The 22,043-nt window shown below is 35.4% G+C and overlaps 1 protein-coding gene across 1 annotated transcript; it reads left to right on the top strand.

The window, feature by feature from the left end:
* The first annotated feature begins 958 nt into the window (after positions 1-958).
* Positions 959-21,956, top strand: MCCC1 (methylcrotonoyl-CoA carboxylase 1). Its single transcript, XM_019474336.1, has 18 exons — positions 959-999; positions 2,127-2,266; positions 2,778-2,873; positions 3,040-3,161; positions 4,160-4,307; positions 5,149-5,270; positions 6,439-6,550; positions 6,872-6,953; positions 7,778-7,905; positions 9,611-9,794; positions 10,294-10,403; positions 11,733-11,949; positions 13,079-13,165; positions 13,745-13,794; positions 16,064-16,201; positions 17,567-17,674; positions 18,686-18,757; positions 20,316-21,956. The coding sequence occupies exons 2-18, from the start codon at positions 2,186-2,188 to the stop codon at positions 20,433-20,435; spliced, it is 1,977 nt and encodes a 658-aa protein (XP_019329881.1). The 5' UTR covers positions 959-999; positions 2,127-2,185; the 3' UTR covers positions 20,436-21,956.
* Positions 21,957-22,043: the final 87 nt, after the last annotated feature.

Raw genomic sequence — 22,043 nt, 5'->3', positions numbered from 1 at the left:
GAGATACAGGTACCCCCCGCTCTTCTGCGGAAAGAAAGAGCAAAAAAAACCCACCTAGAGTTTCAAGCATAGTTTTAACAGTTGGTACAGGTTCCATGAAACTGCCCTGGGTGGTCGGGGTTTGATAACCATCGCTGGCTGCCCGCTGTAGTCACCCCTCCGCTGGCTGTAATCCTGTGCAGAACGAATCGGCGACCGTGATAGCTGTTACTAGAAGTTTAGGAAATGCACTAATTTCCCCTCTCGTTGTTGAAACTGAGCTTTCGGTTGTATGGTGTCAAGGACGTCTCGTGTCCTTTTGTCTGATATCGTTTAAGAATTGCTGGACTTGATCCAATATTCCAAACTTGATTTATATGTTAATTAAAACAGTTCCAAGAGTTTACTTTTACAGTTTCTTCCAGCCACTTAGCCTTCGCTATCTGATTTCTTTAGTATTAGTCGTTTGAGGTTTAACTTTTCATTTCTGAAATTCTTCATAGCTCTTCTTTCTCGCTATCTTTCACATTCTTTTCTCTTGCACCTTTATTCTATACAAACAACCCTTATTTCCTTTTTAAGCTTTTCTGTTTTGTGGTTGGTTATGTCATCTTTCCTGAATACTTCGAGTTGCATTCTCTGTAATAAATGCCAGACGCTGGCTGTTCTGTCCATTAAAAGAGGTTTGTTTTTTCTTTTTTTTCTAAATATATGTTGACTGTTTCAATTTGAATGCTGCTGAAAAAGCAAGGGGATAATTTCTGTTGTGTCTAAATGAAAACACTTAAGGAGAGATCTGGTGAAGTTTGTACGACCTTCCTTCTTGTACTTGAATATGTTCAGTATAAATAGTTGCATCAAAAGCTTCAGAGTTGTTTTACTGCTGTCTTCCTCTCACCTGAAAATAAAAGTAGCTCAGCTGCCACTTCTTGATATACTTTAGTAACATTTCTGTGTGTTTATAATTGTACAGGCAATGGAACCAAGTACAAAGATTTGTGAAATGGGCCTCAACAATAGGTATGAAATTTAACTTCTTTGGCTACTAGGTTTAATTGCATGTGTAATGTGGATCGTTTTACAATTAGTTTTAGACCGTTAGTTGCTGAAAAACTGGAAGTTTTTAAAAATAAATGTTCAATATTTGTATTTTTTGAAAAAACAGTAGTCTGTAGCTGACCTAACAGAAATAATCTTTAATGTGCAAACAACATTTTGAATAATTTTATCTGTCATATTTAGGTATACTCAACTTAATGAAAACTATTTATTTTTTCTAGCTGAACTAACAGAAATAATCTTTAATGTGCAAACAACATTTTGAATAATTTTATCTGTCATATTTAGGTATACTCAACTTAATGAAAACTATTTATTTTTGTGATATTTCTCTCTGAGTCCTTTTCTGATACAAACGTCGCAAAGTCTGTGAGAATTGTCTTTTAGGCATAATGGTATTTATAAAATATATGAAGGAAAGCTAAAAATATTTAGCAAGATGATTTAAACTGACCCTGTTGTCATGCTGTCTAAAAAGATACGTTTTAGAATTCAGAGATATATTTTCATTTTATTAGTTAGTTTTAAGCTATTTAGTTCTGCCTGTGAGATCTCTGGCTGTGCTGGCCTTATATTTCTGTCACGTTTTAACTGCTGTCATGAGACTTAATAGAAGCTTGTAAGTCACTGTTCAAAAAAACCCAACAACAAAAGCCTTCGTACTTCGTTATTTCTTTGTGACTGTGTATCAATGGGGAATAGTGCTCTTCAAAGAAATGTGAATCACTTCTATTGGGGGGGGCAGGTGTTAATTGTTTCCTAGTTGGTCCAGAAAGTACACAGTAAAAATATAAGCATCAATTTTTATGTTTAAGTGTTGTTTTAGGGTTAGAATATATTTCTTGAATTCTAAAAAGAAAAAAAGACTTAAACATACTTCTGCATAAGGACTCTAAGGAAAAAATTCCAAGACTAGCATGGAAATGCTTTTGGGTGAAGCATGTGTTGTTTCATTATTGGAAGAAATGCATAAACACTATAAATGATGAAAAAGAAATCAGAATTTTAAAGTTGCTTTATTTCCAGGAATGGTTTTAAGGATATATTTCTTTTAAAAGTTGCTCACTGTGCTTCGTGCTTTTAAACAGGAGGCCACAACATAGGGAAGATTCTTATCGCAAACCGAGGAGAAATTGCATGCAGAGTGATGCGAACAGCAAAGAAAATGGGTGTGAAGTCTGTAGCAGTTTATAGTGAAGCAGACAGGAATTCCATGCATGTAGCAATGGTGAAGTATATTCCTTAAGTTTGTGATTAACGCTCATTCACAGCAGTAGTTCTCATTAGTAAGTTCAATGTGAAAGCAGGTGTGTGTGCTAATGCAGTTGATTTTCACACCTGTAGAGTTACTTCCAAGTTATATACTTGGCAATAATCATAATCAATGAAAAGTTTGCCTAGTCTCTGTCTCAGCACCTGACAACTTTACAGGGAGCGCATTGAAGTTTAGCTCTCTAACTCCAATAGCCACTGACAACTTTACAGGGAGCGCATTGAAGTTTAGCTCTCTAACTCCAGATTAGCCACTGGGGATTAGAGAATGGACTCTAACTCTTCTCTTTATGGGAATAAAGTCAGAATTTGTTTCACCCAGTTGAGTCTCTCCATGAAGAGAGGCAGTGATTTAAACTGTTGCATGCTAGCAGTGATACACAATATAATTAGCTCAGACATTCAGTTAAATTTGCTTTTTAGTATCTAATAAACAGTCTGTATTATGTGTATTTTTTCTGTAACAGGCAGATGAAGCATATTGCATTGGTCCAGCACCCTCACAGCAGAGTTACTTGGCCATGGAGAAAATAATGCAGGTGGCCAAGGTCTCAGCAGCACAGGTAAGTAGATCATGACCTTAAATCTTCTGTTACATCCATGCTCTCTAGTTCTTTATTTTTACCCATGGTGTTTCCATCATGTGTTTCCTTAGCACTCTACTGAAGTTTCAGGGTTTTCTAAGCTAAACTGCTATAAAAATAGGCTGGTAACATTATTCTGTTTTAGGCTATTCATCCAGGTTATGGTTTCCTCTCAGAAAACACAGAGTTTGCAGAGTTGTGCAAGCAAGAGGGAATCATCTTCATAGGTCCGCCTTCATCTGCTATCAGAGATATGGGTATTAAGAGGTATCTATTTCTGATTCGTTACTTGGTTATGCAATTTACAGTTTGGCAAAGCTAATTTTGTTAACAAATGACCAGTTGTTCCATAATTGTTTTATTCTGTCAATTTTCATTGTCTTTTATTTTTATGGCTTTCTTCAAAGGAATAAGTTCCAGGTTTATAGATGTGGGATGCCTATAGACATAGAAACAATCAAGATTGTTCAGTTATTAGGATTTTGATAATTAAATACCTAACTGATTCTAGTTTTCCAGAATGGGTGCATTGCAGTGTTATATAGGTAAGGGTTCAGCAGTCAGACTGGATGTCTTGTATATTGGTCAAAAGAACGGTGGAAAAGAAACACCATATCATCAGGGGTTATTGTGGCTCATGTAAACTGGTTGTTCATCACAGAGGATCTTATTCTTAGTTACTTAGATCAAAGAAGTGTTTCCAGGGTATGAAGTGTAAATCAAGAATATGGAAATAAGGTTATTACCAACACATGAACTGTGTAATATTAATTTCAGAGAATTAATTTTTTATCACTTCCTAACGTGAGAGTAAATTACCTCTGTAATTTAACTAGTTTTGCATGCATATTTGAAGTTATAGTTGTTATGCTCGAGTGTTTTATGTGTGGTGTGAATCCAGCCTGTATCATGAAAAGAGTTTTGCCTTTGTACAGCTTCAAATGTAGTTTTGGCAGGATACAGTGTTGTAATTTGAAAATGTTAGGTTTTGGCCTCTGTAATATGGGTCAAAAGATAGGAAAGAACAGTAAGCCTGAAACTGACTACCACTTTTATGTGGAGGGCTTGGAGAAAAAGATCCCGATTTGAAACATTTGATTAATTACAATCAAATCGTATGTAACCCGCTTATGTAAGTAGTCCCACTGAGGTCAGCAGAACTACTTTTGTGAGGAGAATTAGCATTGGGAACATATACAGGTTTGGAGCTTAAAGTAAGAAAAAAATACTATTATCATTCTAAACATAAAACTATTCTGTCAAAGCACTTCCAAAGCTATAATGTCTGCTGCTGGCGTTCCTGTTGTTGAAGGTTATCATGGAGAAGATCAATCAGATGAGTGTCTGAAGGAACATGCCAAGAGAATAGGATATCCAGTAATGATTAAAGCTGTTCGCGGAGGTGGAGGGAAGGTAAGGGAACTAATCTGTTTATCACATGGTGTAAAGTTGTTGTGTCTCGGTATCTGTAACTGAATATTCTAAAAGAAATCTTTGAAAACAAAGAAACTGGAAAACTACTTTTGGTTAAAATTTATTATTAATGTCCAACCTAGCACTATAAAATCTCATTTCCATTTGTTGTGCAGTCAGGCACAAGATAATTAGCTGGTATAAATTGGAAGAGTTTTGTTTATTTCAATGGATCTCCAGTAATTCACATAAGCAGAAAAGTTGTCCTATGGATTTGTTTGTTTGAAATTAGATGACTTTAAATTGTTACTTTGTGATAACTTGTGACTTTTTTTGCTAACAGTTTTAAATGTTGCATAAGAAGTGATTAGAAATACCATTGAAGTATTTGGTGTCTAGACACTTTTAAATGTATGGTGAATTCCCTGTCTAAATCTGATTTCACTCTGAAATAAATTTGTATAAAAATGGCATGATAGAGAATTATAGTTATTTCCAAAATCGCTATATTTATTTTTTAATGAAATCAGTTTTTCTCTGCTAATCTTTGAAAATTTCTATGATATTTAAGAATAAAATTGAATTTTGTACTCATCCATATCAATGGAATGATAATATCTATTTTTTACACTTCTAATGGCACTTTCAGTGGGACTTAGTAGGCTTATCTTATTGGAAGTTGATACACAATTTTGCTGAAGTTTGAGAAAGAAGGGAAAAGTGTTATCATTAAGCTCAGCCCTTGCTGTTTTAGTCATGTACCTGTTTGTGTGCAACAAGGATTTTTATTGTGTACCATATTTTTAGATATTTAGATATGCTTTTTTCTTTTGTATTTTAGGGCATGAGAATTGCTCATTCAGAAAAGGAGTTTCTGGATCAACTAGAATCAGCTAGGAGAGAAGCAAAGAAGTCTTTCAATGATGATGCAATGCTGATTGAGAAGTTTGTAGATAATCCAAGGTGAGAAATAGATGTTTTAATATAAACACTAATGTTTATTCTACTGTTAAATAAATGTAACTGGTTTAGTAGTGGGATGAAAATTGGTCTTGTATGTTTTATTTGCACTATGGGAGGTGTTAATTTAGTCAAAATTGTTTATAATGTATTGAATTTCTTGTAGTGACTTTGTTTTGAATGATGAGAATTAAAATACCGCTGTTTGGGAGACATGGCAGTGAAGATTAATGACATAGAAAGCTCACTCAAGGAGGAATATCAAAACTCAGTTTCATCTTTAAAAAAAATCACTTTGTAATACTTGAACTACAGACCTGAGTGAAGCTGTCATGGTGTTTCTGCTGCCCTCAGGTGTCCTAAACTAGTTATTTAATCTTTCTCTATTTTGATATTTAAAACAGAAGTGATAGTCTTTACCTCATGCCTGACCTGTGAAACTGAGCTAATTTATTTTTTATAAAGAACTTCTCAGAGAGGTTTGTCAGAGAGGTCTGTTTGATACTCTTGTACTTTACATCTGTTTTTCTTGAAGCATCACTATAAAGCAAGCCTTTATTCTAAAGAGACTGAGGGCCTGCTTATGCTGTCAGATGGGCATGAGAAAAATCTCATTAAATTCCTGGGGAATTTCTTTTGCCAGCATCAGAGGATTATCAGAATGGTGACAGACTTTTCTTAGTTTTATATATAGAATGAAGTTCTGCCACCTAATAGTTATCCTCTGAAATGGCATGTTGAAATAAACAATGTTATTCCTGAGCCAGGGCTGCTGCCCCTTGTGAATTGCTACACAGTAAATTATGAGGGGAATCATCATTATCAAATAATAGTGAAGTGGTTTTCCTTTTATTATAATAAAATAACTAATAAAGAGGTAGCAGCCTTTAGATACGTATCTTGTTTATCCTATGGCCTATGAGGCTTCACTGCAGTAGCTGGCATTTAGAATCCTATTTCATTTAGGAGACTGAGGAGGTCTAAACCAGTTGAAATCCTGCGTAATAGCAGCCTCATTTCTACATTTTTGGCTATTTGAGGGCAGACACTTAAACCTGTAAGAAGTCCTACTGAAGTGTACAGGACTGTGTACAAGTTCAAATTGGGTGAAGTCAGTCGCAGGATTGGGGCTTTATTGAAATACGTTGAACCATTTATTATTATGAAACAGGCATGTTGAAGTCCAAGTATTTGGTGACCATCATGGCAATGCAGTCTATTTGTTTGAAAGAGACTGCAGCGTGCAAAGAAGACACCAGAAGATCATTGAAGAGGCACCAGGGGTGAGCAGAAAGTTCTTAAAATATTTTTTATGAGCTGACGTATTTTTAAAGTAATTGCTAACTCCCATCGAATTTATTTAGCGGGTAGTAATTTATTTGTAATTCTCAGTACCTGTTTTCATTTTGCTGCAGAAGATGTTTTAATTGAAAAAATGACTTTCTTTAGAAAATAATTCTCAGGGAAAAATTATATAGATTTCAAGTATAACATTGATTAGGATTTCACTACAGTTGCTAAATACCGCAAAATATTCATGCATAGTAGGTTTAATATCACCAAAATTCACAATACTTTATAAACTTTTGTATTATTATTTACAGCCAGGAATTAATCCTGAAGTTCGAAAGAGCCTTGGAGAAGCTGCTGTCAAAGCAGCTAAAGCAGTGAATTATGTGGGAGCAGGTAAGTCTGGAGGTATGGCTGCTCCAGAGGTATGCTTTTAACTCAGTAAGACTTTAAGCCTCAAGGCAAATGGCATCTGGTTGTTTTAGAGTATGACATACATTCCCCAATTTTTTTGAGGTTTAAGCAAGTAATCACATAGTTAATTCTGATGTAATTACAAATTTAAACTAGCATACCTGGTCTGAGCTCAAGACCAGTGGCAGCTGGAGAATAGAAAAAATTTCAGAGCAGATAATTCAATCAACTGGATTGTTGTTGGAAAGTGAGCATTATGCATGTTAGTAAGTTTGAGCAGAGCAAAGGAAAAATAATTTCTCTTTCAGCATACAAAGAATAATAGTTTATATTCAAACAGTAAAGCCTTAAAAAAAAAAAAAAAAACCAAACCCACAACTCACTGTCTGTAAAGTCCACGTTATTTCCCAGATGAAAAATAACCTGGTAAAATTATTTGTGACTTTTCTTTTCTCACTGCTTTCTTTGGATACTTATTTTTAAAAAATAATTACACGCCCTATATGTATACACAATACTTCAAAGAGTCTTCATGCACTCTTTACAGCTCTAACAAAATGCAGCTCTTACTGTGGAAGAGAATGGCTACTAAAGAGCACAGGATATGTAAATGTGCAAGGAAACAACCCTTCTGTTTTCAGACCTCAATTGTGTGACCCTTTAAGATCATTTGTATAGAATTTAATAAAATTTAGCGTATCTGGTTTAGAAATAATAGTCTTGTCCTGGCATAAATCAGTTGTCTTAGGCGTCCATTCTGGAAAAAGTCTTGTTTTGGTGAAGTGCCCTTTTATTAAATACTTCAGGAACAGTGGAATTTATTATGGACTCTCAACATAATTTTTACTTCATGGAGATGAATACCAGACTGCAAGTAGAGCACCCAGTTACAGAGATGATCACTGGAACAGACTTGGTGGAATGGCAGCTTAGGGTAAGTGTTAATTGATTTTACATGTAGAGTTCCTCTTGTCTGGTGAGCAGTGCTCTTTGATATTGTGTACGAGAGACCAGATAGGTTTTCAGATCCTCATCTCCTGTTCAGCTAATTGGGTAGTTTCCTTTGCTCCTAAGGAACATCTCGTATTACTGTATTTGATGGTAGAGCATTGTGTAGCTGCTCTGAATTGCAACAAAGTCGTCTTCCAGTTGTGTAGAGAAAAACATTTTTTAAAGAATATTTAGAGAGGTTATAGAGAATGTGGAACGTAGGAGGAGTAGGGTCCTGATCTTTCCCTTGCCATGCTGAAATTTTTTTTAAACTCTAGTTCAAATGTATCTCTGGCCCAAAAATCATTCTTGGATCAGGCTGTAGGAGGAAAACTCTTCAGAAAAACGTGTTGAGTGTTACACCAGTATAGTCACATTCTAAAATAAATGTATAGTCATGTGGACTGGAAACAGGCTATTTCCTCACACCCTTAATTTGCAGAGAGATTACTCGCATGTTTGAATGATAACAGGAAGTTTTGGACCTTAGGGAACTGGAAATAAGAAACAGTTCTGGTTAGATAAATCCAAAAGTGAAGACAGCAGCACACATTGAGCTTAAGTAGATAGGGGAGTGTTTAGTGTAACCAGAAAGAAAACTAAAATGGCAAATGCTGATGCAAAAAGGAGGAGCTTTTGGCTTCCTGATCTGGGTTGAGCATTGAGTGCTGAGTTGGAGCAGGGATCAAACAATACTGGAAGGAAGAGAGAAGGTGGAAAGGTTCAGTCGTCTTGGCATGTGGCTTAATGAGTCGATAGATAGAATATGTCTGTCAGTTCTTGGAGAGATTATTTTTGTGAATCTGTATAGTACTACTCTTTCTTTGAAGACTAAGTTATATTCCGCTGTCTCTGCTGAAATTCATAGTTTGGTGGCAGAAGGCAGAGTATGGAAAATCCCCGACACTTCAAAAGAAGATGAAATATTGCTACAAATTTTTTAATAGGAACTTGTATTTTCCCGTGTAGGTGGAAATTGTGTAGCTTCCTGGTCAAGGGTCTCCTCTGTGTTTAACTGCAGCAGGCTTCTTGTTATTATTTTGTCCCTAAAAGCCTTGTTTTTTTCAGTCTCAAACTGGTGTGTTGTTGGTGTTTGTTGGTATTCCTGTATTTGTAATGTGAATTCCTTTGAGTAATAAAATGATGTTTCCATCCCCATTAAATGTTCTTAAATTGTTAGAAACCCCCTTAGAGAAACATTCCCTTAAATGCATACACAGTATACAGACAAATCAACAGCGTATGCCAGTAGTGCTGGCTGCCAGTAATCCATTTTACCATCTGCTTCTGGAGCAATTTTTCTCTAATCAAATCTTGTCTTAGTTGACCAGACTTTACCTTAAACAATTATTTTTTGCCATAACCAGTAGAAAAAAATTAGACTGTTCTTCCATTATGTTTTAGCTGTGTGAAATATTAGGAGGTTGATTTACACAACAATAATTCAAAATCCTTTGACTGGTGACTCACAGAGAAAAGGATGGAATAACTTCAGAACTAGCCTTTTATGACCTACCGCTTTTTTCTCCTTGCACTTTTTTCATGTGCTTTCTAGTTGTTCATGTTTAGAAGAAAGATATTTAATATTTCATACATTGGCACTCCAGAATATTGATCCTGCATTAAAGAAAAAACCCTATTGTTTTCAGGTTGCAGCAGGAGAGAAGATTCCCCTAATGCAGGAAGAGATTCTGCTCCGAGGCCACGCATTTGAAGCTAGAATATATGCTGAAGACCCTAATAATAACTTTATGCCAGGGGCTGGGCCATTGTTACACTTATCCACCCCACCACCTGATAGTTTCACCAGGATAGAAACTGGAGTCAGACAAGGTAAAACTGAAGGCAGTGGTGTAATCAGAAATATTTCACATCAAAAGCTTTTCTTTGTAAGCCTTTCCCTCTTTGGCCTAAATAAGTTTGTCTGACAGGGTATAGAGACAAGTCTCTACAGAATTACTCTTCCTTGTGATTGTCCATGTACTTTTGGTCAATCACTGAATATTTTATTTACCTCTTTATTTACCTGTATCCAAATTACTGTCCATTGGATCATGCTGATTATATTCCCATCACAATTTATCAATCCTGCTTTCTGGTTGCAACAAAGAAAAGTGAATTTGAGTAACGTTACCTCTGCAAAAGTCTGTACTGAAGTTGTCCTTGCAATTGAAATGCCAGGTCATGAAAGATTAATGTTCTTTAAGGACACAGAGAAATGCGGCCATCAATTGTGTCAGAGTTTAATGCCGTATGGTGTGCAGTACTATGCATTACCAACTTTCAGAAAGACTTGGTTTAGTGCTACAGCATTTTTTTTTATATATTTTAGGTGATGAGGTTTCTGTTCATTATGATCCAATGATTGCAAAGCTAGTTGTTTGGGCTGAAGATCGTCAAGCAGCACTGAGAAAGTTGCGATACAGTTTGCATCAATATAACGTAAGTAGAAGGAACGCAGTATGATTTCAGATCTTGAGCTAACTTTGTGAACATCTTGAGCTAACAAAATATGGATGAAATGCTACAGTAAAACAAAAGTGGTTTCTAAGAGGGAGCTTGCATTGCCGCTACCATTTCAGAATTGTTATTTGTTTTCAGAGGCTGTATTTTTTCCTAATTTGCAAACTGTTCATTGGTGGAGTGAGTAGAGATAAGTGTGAAGTCCAGTTTTACACAGATTTTTCTTAAGTTTGTGGTATCTTCAAGTGGATGATGCAGCTGGGACTTTATATAGCAGTAAGGCTAAACAACATTTTCAATTGTAGCATGAGCTTTCTCAAACTTAAAGGAATTTGTAGGTGGAATTTGTGTCAGACGATGTTTGCTTGTAATTTCTAATTTATAAAAACAATTAAATTTTTAGACTATACCTGTGGTAAAGAAATAATGGAGGATTTTTAAAGCTGCCAGTTCTTTTTAAGAAACGGTCCCTTTTCCCCTGTAAAAACTACAGGTATTGTATATATTTTCAAAAACAGAATTCAGAAGGTTTGACTTGAGGTGAGACTGAATATTATTTGTGCAGAATTAATTTACACTTTTAAATCAACAACATAAACATGATTGAGGTACTGAAAATGTTTGGCCCACTGTTGTTTTTAGCTAAAAATGAAGATTACTGCAAGTTAAAGAGATAAAAGAATTCCCTTGGTTTTTTTCAGAATTCTCTTAGTAGTTTTGTCAATAAATGTTGACAGCACAATATCATTATCAGTTTCACTGATTTCTCTAAAATAATTAGTTCTATTTTCATGTTGTTTGCTTAGGTATTTTGTGCTACAGGAAACTGATAGTATCTAGTAAATTCATAAAAGTCACTGTTCCCATTTGTTATTAGTAAAAGATCAAATATGAAATATCTGAAACTATTTTAAGTAATTTTTAATGAGGCACTTTTCATATTAGGAATGTTCTTTTAAATACTCAGAGCATGATTTTCTGAAATAGTAGGGTTTTTTCCTAAATTACCTTCCGTTACTATTGCTGGGAAACTTTCTTTGACTTCACAGTGGACAAAGGTAGCATTTTGAAAACAGAGTGCTTTTGAGAAAGCTACTCGTTTGTTTTTTTTTTCTTTTTAAAAGCAATGGTTTCATCGGTAATAAAACAGACCAGTTGAATTAATTACATTTTATTGATAAACTCTGTGTTTTGATGGTGCTGTCTGAAGAAAGATTCATCTATCATCTGTGCATAAGTTGAGCAGAAAGCTGTATATTCATTCATAACTTCATTTTAATTTGGCAATATGCTTCTTTCTCTTTACAGATTGTAGGATTAAGCACTAATATTGATTTCTTACTGAGCCTGTCAGGACACCCACAGTTTGAGGCTGGAAATGTGCACACTAATTTCATTCCTCAGCACCATGATGAACTGTTTCCAACTAAAAAGGCAACCCCACATGAAGTTATGTGTCAGGCAGCTCTAGGACTCATACTGAAAGAGAAAATGCTAACAGATGCTTTTAGAGATCAGTCAGATGGTAAGGATCATTCTTTTGTTTCATTTTACTTGTGACTGGATGAGACAGTGCTGTGAGCTCATGTGCAATTATTTAATTTGTGTGCTCCCTTTTTGCCTCACTTTGTGCCTGCTCAGGGTTGTGCATTCTGGCATCTGTCAGATATTTACACACAGAGCACACTATAACTTTTGTTAAGGGACAGATACTTAATATATCACCTGAATATATCAGTCTGTGCTTCCCACAGCACTTCAGATAAGCCCTATCTGAAAGACCTTGGGATTCACAATCAGTGTCACTGTGTACTCTTTGCTCTTTACAAGCATAAACAGTGAGTATCTGTCACTATTATTCCTACAGTTGGCCCAAGGTCTTCAGAGGTAAAATTGACTCTGCTAGGATTGGGAGAGGCAGTAAGGTTTAATGGAATGAACAGGACTCCAGGAGCTGAACATTCTTGAGTTCTGACACCATTAATATATGGCTATACCAGTGGGGCATGTGATTGCTGTTAATAAAAACTTATAAATCTAATAACTTATAAACATATAAATCTAATATATGCTGCCAACAACCTCGTTAATTTTCTTTACTCCTCCACTTTATCCTGGAAGCATGGGAGAGTGGCATTGGAAAGATTCCCATACACTATTCCGTTGCTTCAAGAGATGATGAACTAATCAGGCAATATCTGATAGCTGTATATGTGATCCATTCTCAAAACCACCAAGAAATAGAAAACTCTCAATCTTCCCAGGCAATTTGCTGCCATGTTTGACTACTCTTACAGTTGGAACCTTCACCTAAAGGTTAATCTGAATCTGCTATGTTGCAGTTGAATTCCCATACTTTCTTGTCCTGTTCAAGGATGTGCTCATGGAGAACAGTCAATATCCTTCTTAGTAAGTGCTGCTGTTAGTGTCACGTTTTCTATAGGTTGCACAGCCTCAGTTTATTCAGTGTTGAAGCTTGAGTGAGGGATTGTCACTGTCTATTACAGTGGTTCCCCAATCTTTTATGTGCAATATAAATATATATAAGTATGATGATAGTAATAGTAGGACATTGATTTTATGGTGTAAGTTTTAAGTATTGTACTTAAAAAAAGTAGAATGAAAGTAACGTATCTGTATATTTTGTGTTTTAGATAAATTCTCACCTTTTGCATCCAGCACTGGTAGAAGAATAAATATATGTTATACTAGAAAACTGTCTCTGCTGGATGGGGAAAACAGTAAGTTAATAAAAAAGTGTGTGGAGGGAAAGGAGATACTTGATGAATAAAGCTATTTCAACTGGTGCTTGAAAATTCAGGCTAAGAAACAGCAAATAGAAGCAGTATGAGTTTTTATGCAATTTAAGCTGGGAATTCACAGAATTGCATGATTAATCCACACTGTTAGATCTTGAGGAGATATAAACCAAATTCAAATGACGCTACTAATGTTCATCATTTAAATGAGTAAGGTTGAGATTTTTAAAAGAGCTGAGTGCCATTGACTTTTTTTTCCTTCACTTTGGTGTGAAAGTGCTTAGCGCTTTTTCCCATCAAAAATCTGTTTTCCATCCAGATAACTTAATACAGATTTCAGAGCATAACTTCAGGTGTTCATCTTTGAAAAACAAGTTGTCTAGAATTCAGTATGAAATCTGCAGTGTGTACTAAGCTAATCTGAAACTACTTGTTCTTAGTATTGGTAAGTCTTTTTTTTTTTAATCAAGAAAGATAGACTAAATATTGTTTATATGTCGTCATTCTCTGGATCCTATAATTAAATCTACTCACATATACATATTTTGTTTTATTGAACAGTTGTGGATGTAGCTGTAAGTTACAATCAAGAAGGGTCGTACAACATGCAGGTACAAGTCCCAATTTTTTCTGATACTTCATTAGATAAATGAAGAATCCATTCCTTGTAGACTTCTCTTGGTATTAACTGTTACTAAAGTTGCCTCGTAATTACTGATACAGGATTCTATTTTTGGTTTGACTGCAGCCGTTGTTGTAGACTATTATTTTGGCCTGAAATTATCTTTGCTAGATGCTGGATTGGCATGGAAGAGCTACTAAAGGCTAAGAAAAGCATTTGTTTTTCCAGTATTTAAAGATCTTACTCTTTATTTCTGTCTTCCTTAAATTTGTCTTTCTAAAACATTGAAAATTAGATTTAAATCTGCATTTAAAAAGACTTTTTTTCCACAGGACTCCTGCTTTATTTTGTGCATGAGATGGATCTCCTGTGGGATAAATAAAAGCTTTCTAGAGCATTATCTATAAGATAACACTTTTTTTTTTTAAGATGGAAATTGGAAAGTGATTGCCAAATGAGATGAGGAACGATGAGACTAGTAAATCTTCTGGTTAAAGAATTGAATGATGCCTCACAGAATTGGCTTCTTTGTCTGTCTACACTATAAAGATCCTACAGGATACAACTCAAGATACTTTAAACATAGATATTTTTGTGTGTGCATGTGTGATAGCCTCTTAGTTGTGTGGCTTATGGGGGTTGTATTTTGCTGAGTGTTGAATATCCTTCTTGCATCATCTGGAGTCGAATGGGTTTTATCTCAGATTTGGCACCCAGAATGATTGCATGCTCAAGAATGTAGTCTCTCTCTAGTTTAGCTTGTTTCCAATATTCAGAAAAGGGGAATTATGAGAATAAGTCGGTATTTATGAACTGCTTAGACTGTATAGAGATGAGTGTACTAGAAAAATAGTGAGAAAATTATTGTGCTTCTATGTGTATAACCACATGTTGGGTAACTCAAACCCTTATTTCTACTGATATGAATATTGAGATAACCCGTATCCCTCAAGCAGTACCCAGTTTATTTTGAGTGTATTGATTACACATGTAATGCCAGGAGAGCTTTTACACTTTAGGCTTATCTCATATAAGTAATGTCAGCAAAAAATAAAAAGAGGCTGGAAGGAACATAGAGTGGGGCCTTTTGGGGAGGAGAAGTGCAACTGGGGAGAATGTAGACTCCCAGGGAAGAAGGAGGAATGGCAGCTGAGATGGAAATGGAAGCTGGAGATAAGGGATGGAGAAACAGAATCGGGAGCTGATCGTGAGGAAGACATTGCCTCTGGAGTGCTACAAAACCTGTCCTGAGGCCAATCAACTAGAGCAGGTTGCTGGGCCATGGAACTGACAAGCACTCACAGTGCTGCCCAGGGTGTTGCCCTAATTTGCACCCCTGCTCAGGATACTGATCAAGCAAATGATTTTTTTTTTTTTCCTCAGGGATCAGTATCAGATCAACAGTATCCTTTCAATGCGTGTTGTAAGGTCTTCATTCACTGGAAAAATAGTATGCAACAATATAAATGAAGACTGAATTTTATCTCTACTCATAACATCCTGAAAGACCAACAAGTCTCTGATTCTTTGTTCAGTGATGTTAGACTCAAAACCAAAAATATCAGTTAAATGTAATGTACTTATGTTCATATTCTTACTGTCTTTGCACCTCTGCCACAACTTCAGAATACAATTTCCATTGACGTAGATGAAAGGGTGACCTAAGAATAAATGACCTTTCCATTTGGTCTTCATTTTGCAGTTTTGGTGTTTAATTGACACTGTCTCCATTACTGCTCTCCTCTGCTCCTTTGTAGGTTTACTGAATATATTGTAGTTTTTGCATTATAAGCTTCCAAGAGCGAGGAAGTTACCTGTCTTTTGGAAAGCATTGTGGAATCTTATGATGTCAGCTGAATAGTATGGATTTTTCAGTTTGAAGAAAGTCAAGATGCTAGGACAAATTAAAAATACTGGAATCTAGTAGCATCACTAAACTGAATATTCTGATTTTTTTGTTTTTCCTGAGAAATAATATACCTTTGTATTTTGCTGAGTGCTATTGCATAGTTTATGATAAAAATTGTCCTGGGAGAGCACACTTGCTAATCTTCTGAGCTGATTGCATTGGATACAGAATACAGTCTGTTAACTGAAAAATAAAGGATACGTAAGATTTAAAAAGATTTCTTTTCTTTTAAATTCCAGAATTATCCATGAAGAATCACAGGTTATGAGCGTATACTACAAATACTAACTTCTGGTTTATTGTTCGTGAGGGGTTAGGCTTTGTCCTTATAAAAGCATTTAACTTTCAGATTCAAGATAAAACGTTCCTGATTTCTGGAGAGATCTTCAATGAAGGTGATTCAATTTACTTGAGGTCTTCATTAAATGGAACAGTGTGTAAGTCCAAATTGGTCATTTTGGACAACACCATTTATCTCTTCTTCCCGGTAAAGTTCCTCTCTTTATTATCGCAAGCATAAAATTTCAGTTTTATCCATGCAAATGAACAATATAAATTACAAGAGAATTTGAAAGAGAATCATAATTTCAAGTTCTTACATTGGCCCGTAATGTTTTGATACTTGTTGGATTTATAGCTATAATTAGAAGTTAGTTGCTTATGGTCAGTGAGTGAGAAAATTAATTACTTTTAGAAAGATAAAATACAGTTAGGTGAATCAGAGTTGCAAATGATGATTTGGGAGGGGGGAACACAAAATATTAAAATGGCCAAGTATTTAAGTTTGTCATAGGACAGTAGCAATTACTTCAAGCTGACAATTATTTGAAAGTGCTTGTAACTTGTATTTTTATTTCAGTGTATTTAATTTTTATTATTAAATGATAAGAAAGAAATTGGTATTGGTCTGAGGAAGGGTAAGTTCAGCTAATATTAAAAAATAGGAATTATGACTTACCATGGCATTATCTGCATTGCATGAATAATGGCATTTGAAAGAGGAGACACCCTAATTTGCATGATTAGGCTGGTAATTTTTTATGTGCAGTTAAAAAGATTACAGGGGCTTAAAGTAACTCAATAAAAACGTAATTGAAATAAGTAAATTATTATGTATTAGTTTCAACAATTAACCTCTAGCTCCGAGCCCCTTAAGACTTTCAGCAGAATGCAGTGAAAACTTTGCTGCTCCAATGATGGGGACAAAATAACTCATGCTCGAATGGCAAAGCTCAGTTTTCCTGTGGTATCAGAGTGGAGTCTGAGGTGGGGGATCTAGAATAAACAGGAGTTTTTGGGTATGAGTAGGATATGGGGGAGAATGAGTCTTTGGGAAACTGGGTAGCAAGTCTGAGAGGAATTAGGGGATTTTGAATAACGGTGAGAATTTTTCATTAAACTTCGCACTGAATCCATTTTATTCTGAATTGTGAAACGCTCATATTGACAATGCTTGGCAATGAAGATGCGAATGTCTTTCTTACTCGTTGCAGCAACCTGCCTACCCCTTGGGCAAACAGCCTTTACTCATTTTCTAAAACCTTCTGTGCCATTGCTGCGTGAATAGGGAAGGTGTGGGTTTGGTACAAAGGTCCATGTGCAGCCTCTTTTTCACAGGGGCAGTTCCTTCCTCGCTGATCCTTAGCAGCAGCAGGTGTGGCTTTTGAGGACTTAGACATTGGCAAAGTAATAAGCATGCCCACAGTCTTTTTGCTGCTCTGGCCCCAGTAGTCTGCCACCCTAAACAGTTGACTGATTTGACTAAAGCTGTTCTTTCCCTGTATGTCAACATGTCTCATAGTGGTATTATTTTATGTTCTTAGCTCATATGTCATTGATTTTATTTCTGTAGGAAGGTAGTGCTCAGATTGGCCTTCCTGTACCCAAGTACCTATCTGCAGTGAGTTCGGTGGGAATGCAAAGTGGTGCTGTAGCCCCCATGACAGGCACAGTTGAAAAGGTAATTATAATAATACGGGTAGGAAATTAATTCTCCAATATATATCCAAGTTCACTCTTCCAGAAATGGTGCTTGCTTCTGTACTGCCAGGAAAGGATCAGGGCCAGAACGTCAGTGCTGAGTGGCTTCTCCCAACTGGAAAAAGCCGTTTACTCTGACTTTTCAGCAGCCATCCAAGAGTTTTTCAGGCTTATAGTCTTCTTTTTCTAGAGCTCTGGAAGATCTGAATATTTAACTAATCCTACTACTTAAATAATTTTTTCTTCATCTTAATTAATTCTAAGTCAAAATTCCCCAAAGTGTTAAAGGCTGTTTGATCCATTTCATCTAACCAGAAGACTGAGATGCTAGATGCACTTGAAAAAAAAGAAATAGTCAGAAATGCCTTTTTTGTTAAGCTGTGTGTTTCACTGCTGCTGTTTCTGTTTGTTTCTTTTTCTGTAGCTCAGCAAGTCTTGTGTATTTTTCTGTACAATGGAAAAGTTTCAAAAGAAAAGAGATTTCCAGGAGAGTTTAGTAGCTAAAGGATTCCACTAGCAATAAAAAGGCATGAACCCTTTCACAGGGTGGAGTACATTGAATATGGATCTCTTACATGCTGAGTGAACACTCTAAATCAAAGTTATTGCAGAAAAACTAGGTGGCTCCTGCAATCTTCTTTCTGGATTTAACAACTTTAGTGACTGACTCCAGGAAGAGGTTCTGAAAATAGAAGCTCTTAAGCCCGGAAAAGGTAGAATATACATTGTCTCTTCTAGTGTTTCTTCTTTGATACATAAATGGCTTCCTGGTCATCCTGTTAGCTGTTACTGAACCTCTTTCTATAGCCTCCGACTCCCCTTGGGTATTATCTACAGAACTCAGATACCCAGTTCAACAATAATAAAGATATTACGAGGCTGTTCTGCAAAACCACAATCACTCAGTGGATTGTGCTAGCCACGATCCAGCTGATGATTTTTAATGGTAGAGACATGCATGATTTTTTCCTAATTTTCTTTTGAATTGTAGGTGTTTGTGAAAGCAGGGGATAAGGTTCAGACTGGAGACCCTCTGATGGTTATGATAGCTATGAAAATGGAGGTGAGTGACATACAAAAGGTTTTAATTACTGAGAAAATAAAAATCTGGTCATAATTTAATTATTTGTGGTTGCATTATTGAAATATGGTGCAGATTGTAGCTTGCAGATGTCAGTATCCCTTTATATGCTGTAAAACAAGTGTTGTGTCTGACTAGATTTTAGAGGATTATATTTGCTGTTATTTTATTAACAAATGATGATTATATAATCCATGCTATTCTGCAGATGGTTTAACATTCATTTGGTTAGCTTCGTCAGTCCTTCTCTCCCTTCCCAAGAAATCAAGAATCCTTTCATTTTTATAGCACAAAACTGTCTAGGTATATCTCTTGCTCACTGTCTGTGATATAAGCATATGTAATGTCTGCAGTTACTTCATGCAGAAATCTAGCTAATGATGACTTTGTAAATATGCCCAGGATTTTTTTGTTTATAATCTTTTTGTTATTATTTACATAAAGTTTTACCAAGAGCACACTAAAGATTCTTTGTAATTGTCCACATAGCATTCAGTGGACTAGTATTTTGGCCATTATATCTTGTCACATTGCTTGACCATGGCTCAAATTGCTTGAATTATAGTTTTTTGTAGCCTGAACTGGTTTGGTTTGCCTATTAGTTTATTTTAAACTTCAGTTTGTGGTAACAGAATTAATGTTGTTGAGAAAATTTGCCTTTATCATGTCCTTTTCTAAATTGCACTAAAATTACATGAAATACAACAGCTGTGCACTAAAAAAATTACACCCAGAATTATTTGCGATTGAATGCTAAATGTTTGTGCCTCTCCAGCTGATATCTCAGACTGACATTATCTGAGGAGTTGTTCTTTTTTTTCAATGTTATTGAAATACAAAATGTAAAATTTAAAAAGCAAATTATTAAAGGAATCCTTGCTTAGATATGAGGATATTTAATACCTGATATTAAATGTTTTGATATTAGACTAACTCTATTTAGAAAATTACCAAGAAACAAAACTTCAATGGAAAACTAACCTGATACAATGCAAGCAGACCAGTTTGGGGATTGGTATGTAAACATGCTATTCCTTTACTGTCACTAGTAGCTGTATTTGTATTTCATCTGGATTTTGCCAAATATCTATTCAATAAAGACCCCTCCGGGCCAGCAAACAAAAATATCTTTAATAAATCTGCAGATTTCTCTTAAGGGAGCAAATCTGCTATATGATTAATGTTTTGGACTAAAACTGTATTATTTCTACCTGGTATTTATCGTAATAACAAAAAGTATTAGTGAAGTAAAATAATATTCAGCTGTTCATACTTCAAAATAGAACATTATATAGCATTTTTGTCCCCAGTATACTTATCAAAATAAATATTGATGAGAAAATAAAACTTGAAAAAGGTCTAGGATAACATTTTAAAAGAAAGTTTAAAATAAATATACATGTGTCAAAGGAAGTAATTAAGTGTGTTCTGTTCTAATTGCACCAAAGAGTAATATTAGCGTTTGCTGGAGGCAGCGAGAGAGAGGAGAAGGAAAAAAAAAAGTAATCTGCTGGTTCACTATTGATCTGTTTCTATGCAGCATACCATAAGGGCTCCAAAGGCAGGAGTGATAAAAAAGGTTAATTTCCAAGAAGGTGCCCAGGCCAATAGACACGCTCCGCTAGTTGAATTTGTGGATGAAGAGGCCGAGTCAAAATAAAATTCAAGGAAGGTGCATTTTATTTTTTCTACTTTGCTGATTTTTCTCTCAGGAGAAGATTTCTTCATATTTTCAGCAAACTGTTTTGTATAATAGATGGGGGAATTGGTTTCCTCTGCACTTCCTGCATAGTTTGACTGTAAATTATGCTGACTTTACCGAAATTTGGATATCACTATACTGTAATCGTATATATAACTTGTGGACGTACGTGATTGTTGTTCAGTGGTTATGTTTGCCTGTGAAAAGGCATTAGACTGGAAGAAGATGTGGAACTCTTAAAGGATGGGAGAGGTTAGTAAGGACTGTAAGTTACAGACAGCTAGGGTTCTTTTGCCTACTTTGTCATTCACAGCTGCCTTTTTTCCCTGAGATGTGAAAGCATTGATTTGAAGGAAATCTGAAAGGTGACAGTTGTTTTGTGAATTCATTTCTCTGGCTAAATTCCTGTTTGTGGCTTATGCTTTTGCCCAAATAAGGGAATTCAGGATTGTTCCTTAGCCCAGGATCCCTCTCTGCCATTTTTGGTGCATCTTTTTTCCCCATTTACCTCAATGAGTAGTGAAAATTTGCATTTCAAAAATTATTTTAATATACTTTGAAATATCTGATACAAAGCATTTTTAAAATACATATTAGCATTTGCTACACTAATCAAAGCTGGAATGTAACTGCTTTCCAAAATATCATTTGATCTTTAAACATGGAGTAGTAGCACAGAAAGATAAGCTTACTTAATACTTAGAAACTGTGCCAAAATAAAATACTGACTTCAAAATCCTCGTTACTTTTCCCATATTGTTCACTTTCTAATATATTACTTATTGGCTGGAATGAAGTATACCAAAGTCTTTATAACAACATGAAATATGACTAAGAATAATAGTCAGATTTTTTTTTTGAATCTGCAGTGTTGCAGAAGGGAAAATTGGCAGTTTTTTTGATATGCAAAGAAAATATTTCTCAGACGCAGCATACTGATCATTTGCCATAAATTTATTTTAACTTGTTTAAAAAGCACCTCAGAGAAACAGGAAAAGGGAAAGAAACCCCACACACACGTTTTAATTGTTGCAAACTTGCAAAATCTTTTCACCTTTTAGTTAAGGTGAAGTTCTGCTTGTCATATGAACTTTTGATATACTAACTTCAGACGATAGCATGGTTTATACTGCAGAAAGGAACAAACACAGATGCTGCAGTGATCCCAAACTTGTAGTTACGTCTGTGCAAATGGATCCTTATACTTACCTGAAATCTCATCTTTAAATCAATATACAATGTCACGGGGAATTCTCTGATCTGATTCTACAACTGTGCCGTGTTGCCTGCAATGCAGACAAAAATTGTAAAGAAGTAATGGCTCTGGATGGTCTGTATATTAAAAGCATACAGTAATACTTTTCAATTTTCCTTGTAATCCAATAGCCACCTAACAAAAAATTATACTCTGGTGATCATCTTGTAGAATATTGCCACAGTGATTTTTCTTTACTGCCAAATAAAAATTAAGCTTAACTTTGAATGTTTGTTTTCATTTTTCTCCATTTTGTTCTTTCCTTGGTTGCTCATGTTATGCATTAGAGGGTTTTAAGCAGCTGTTTATGT

This window comes from Aptenodytes forsteri, unplaced genomic scaffold (genome assembly GCF_000699145.1).
Source record: "Aptenodytes forsteri isolate BGI_AS27 unplaced genomic scaffold, ASM69914v1 Scaffold72, whole genome shotgun sequence".
NCBI lineage: Eukaryota > Metazoa > Chordata > Aves > Sphenisciformes > Spheniscidae > Aptenodytes > Aptenodytes forsteri.
Note: the sequence above shows the minus strand (reverse complement) of the source record. Positions and strands in the feature narration are given on the sequence as shown.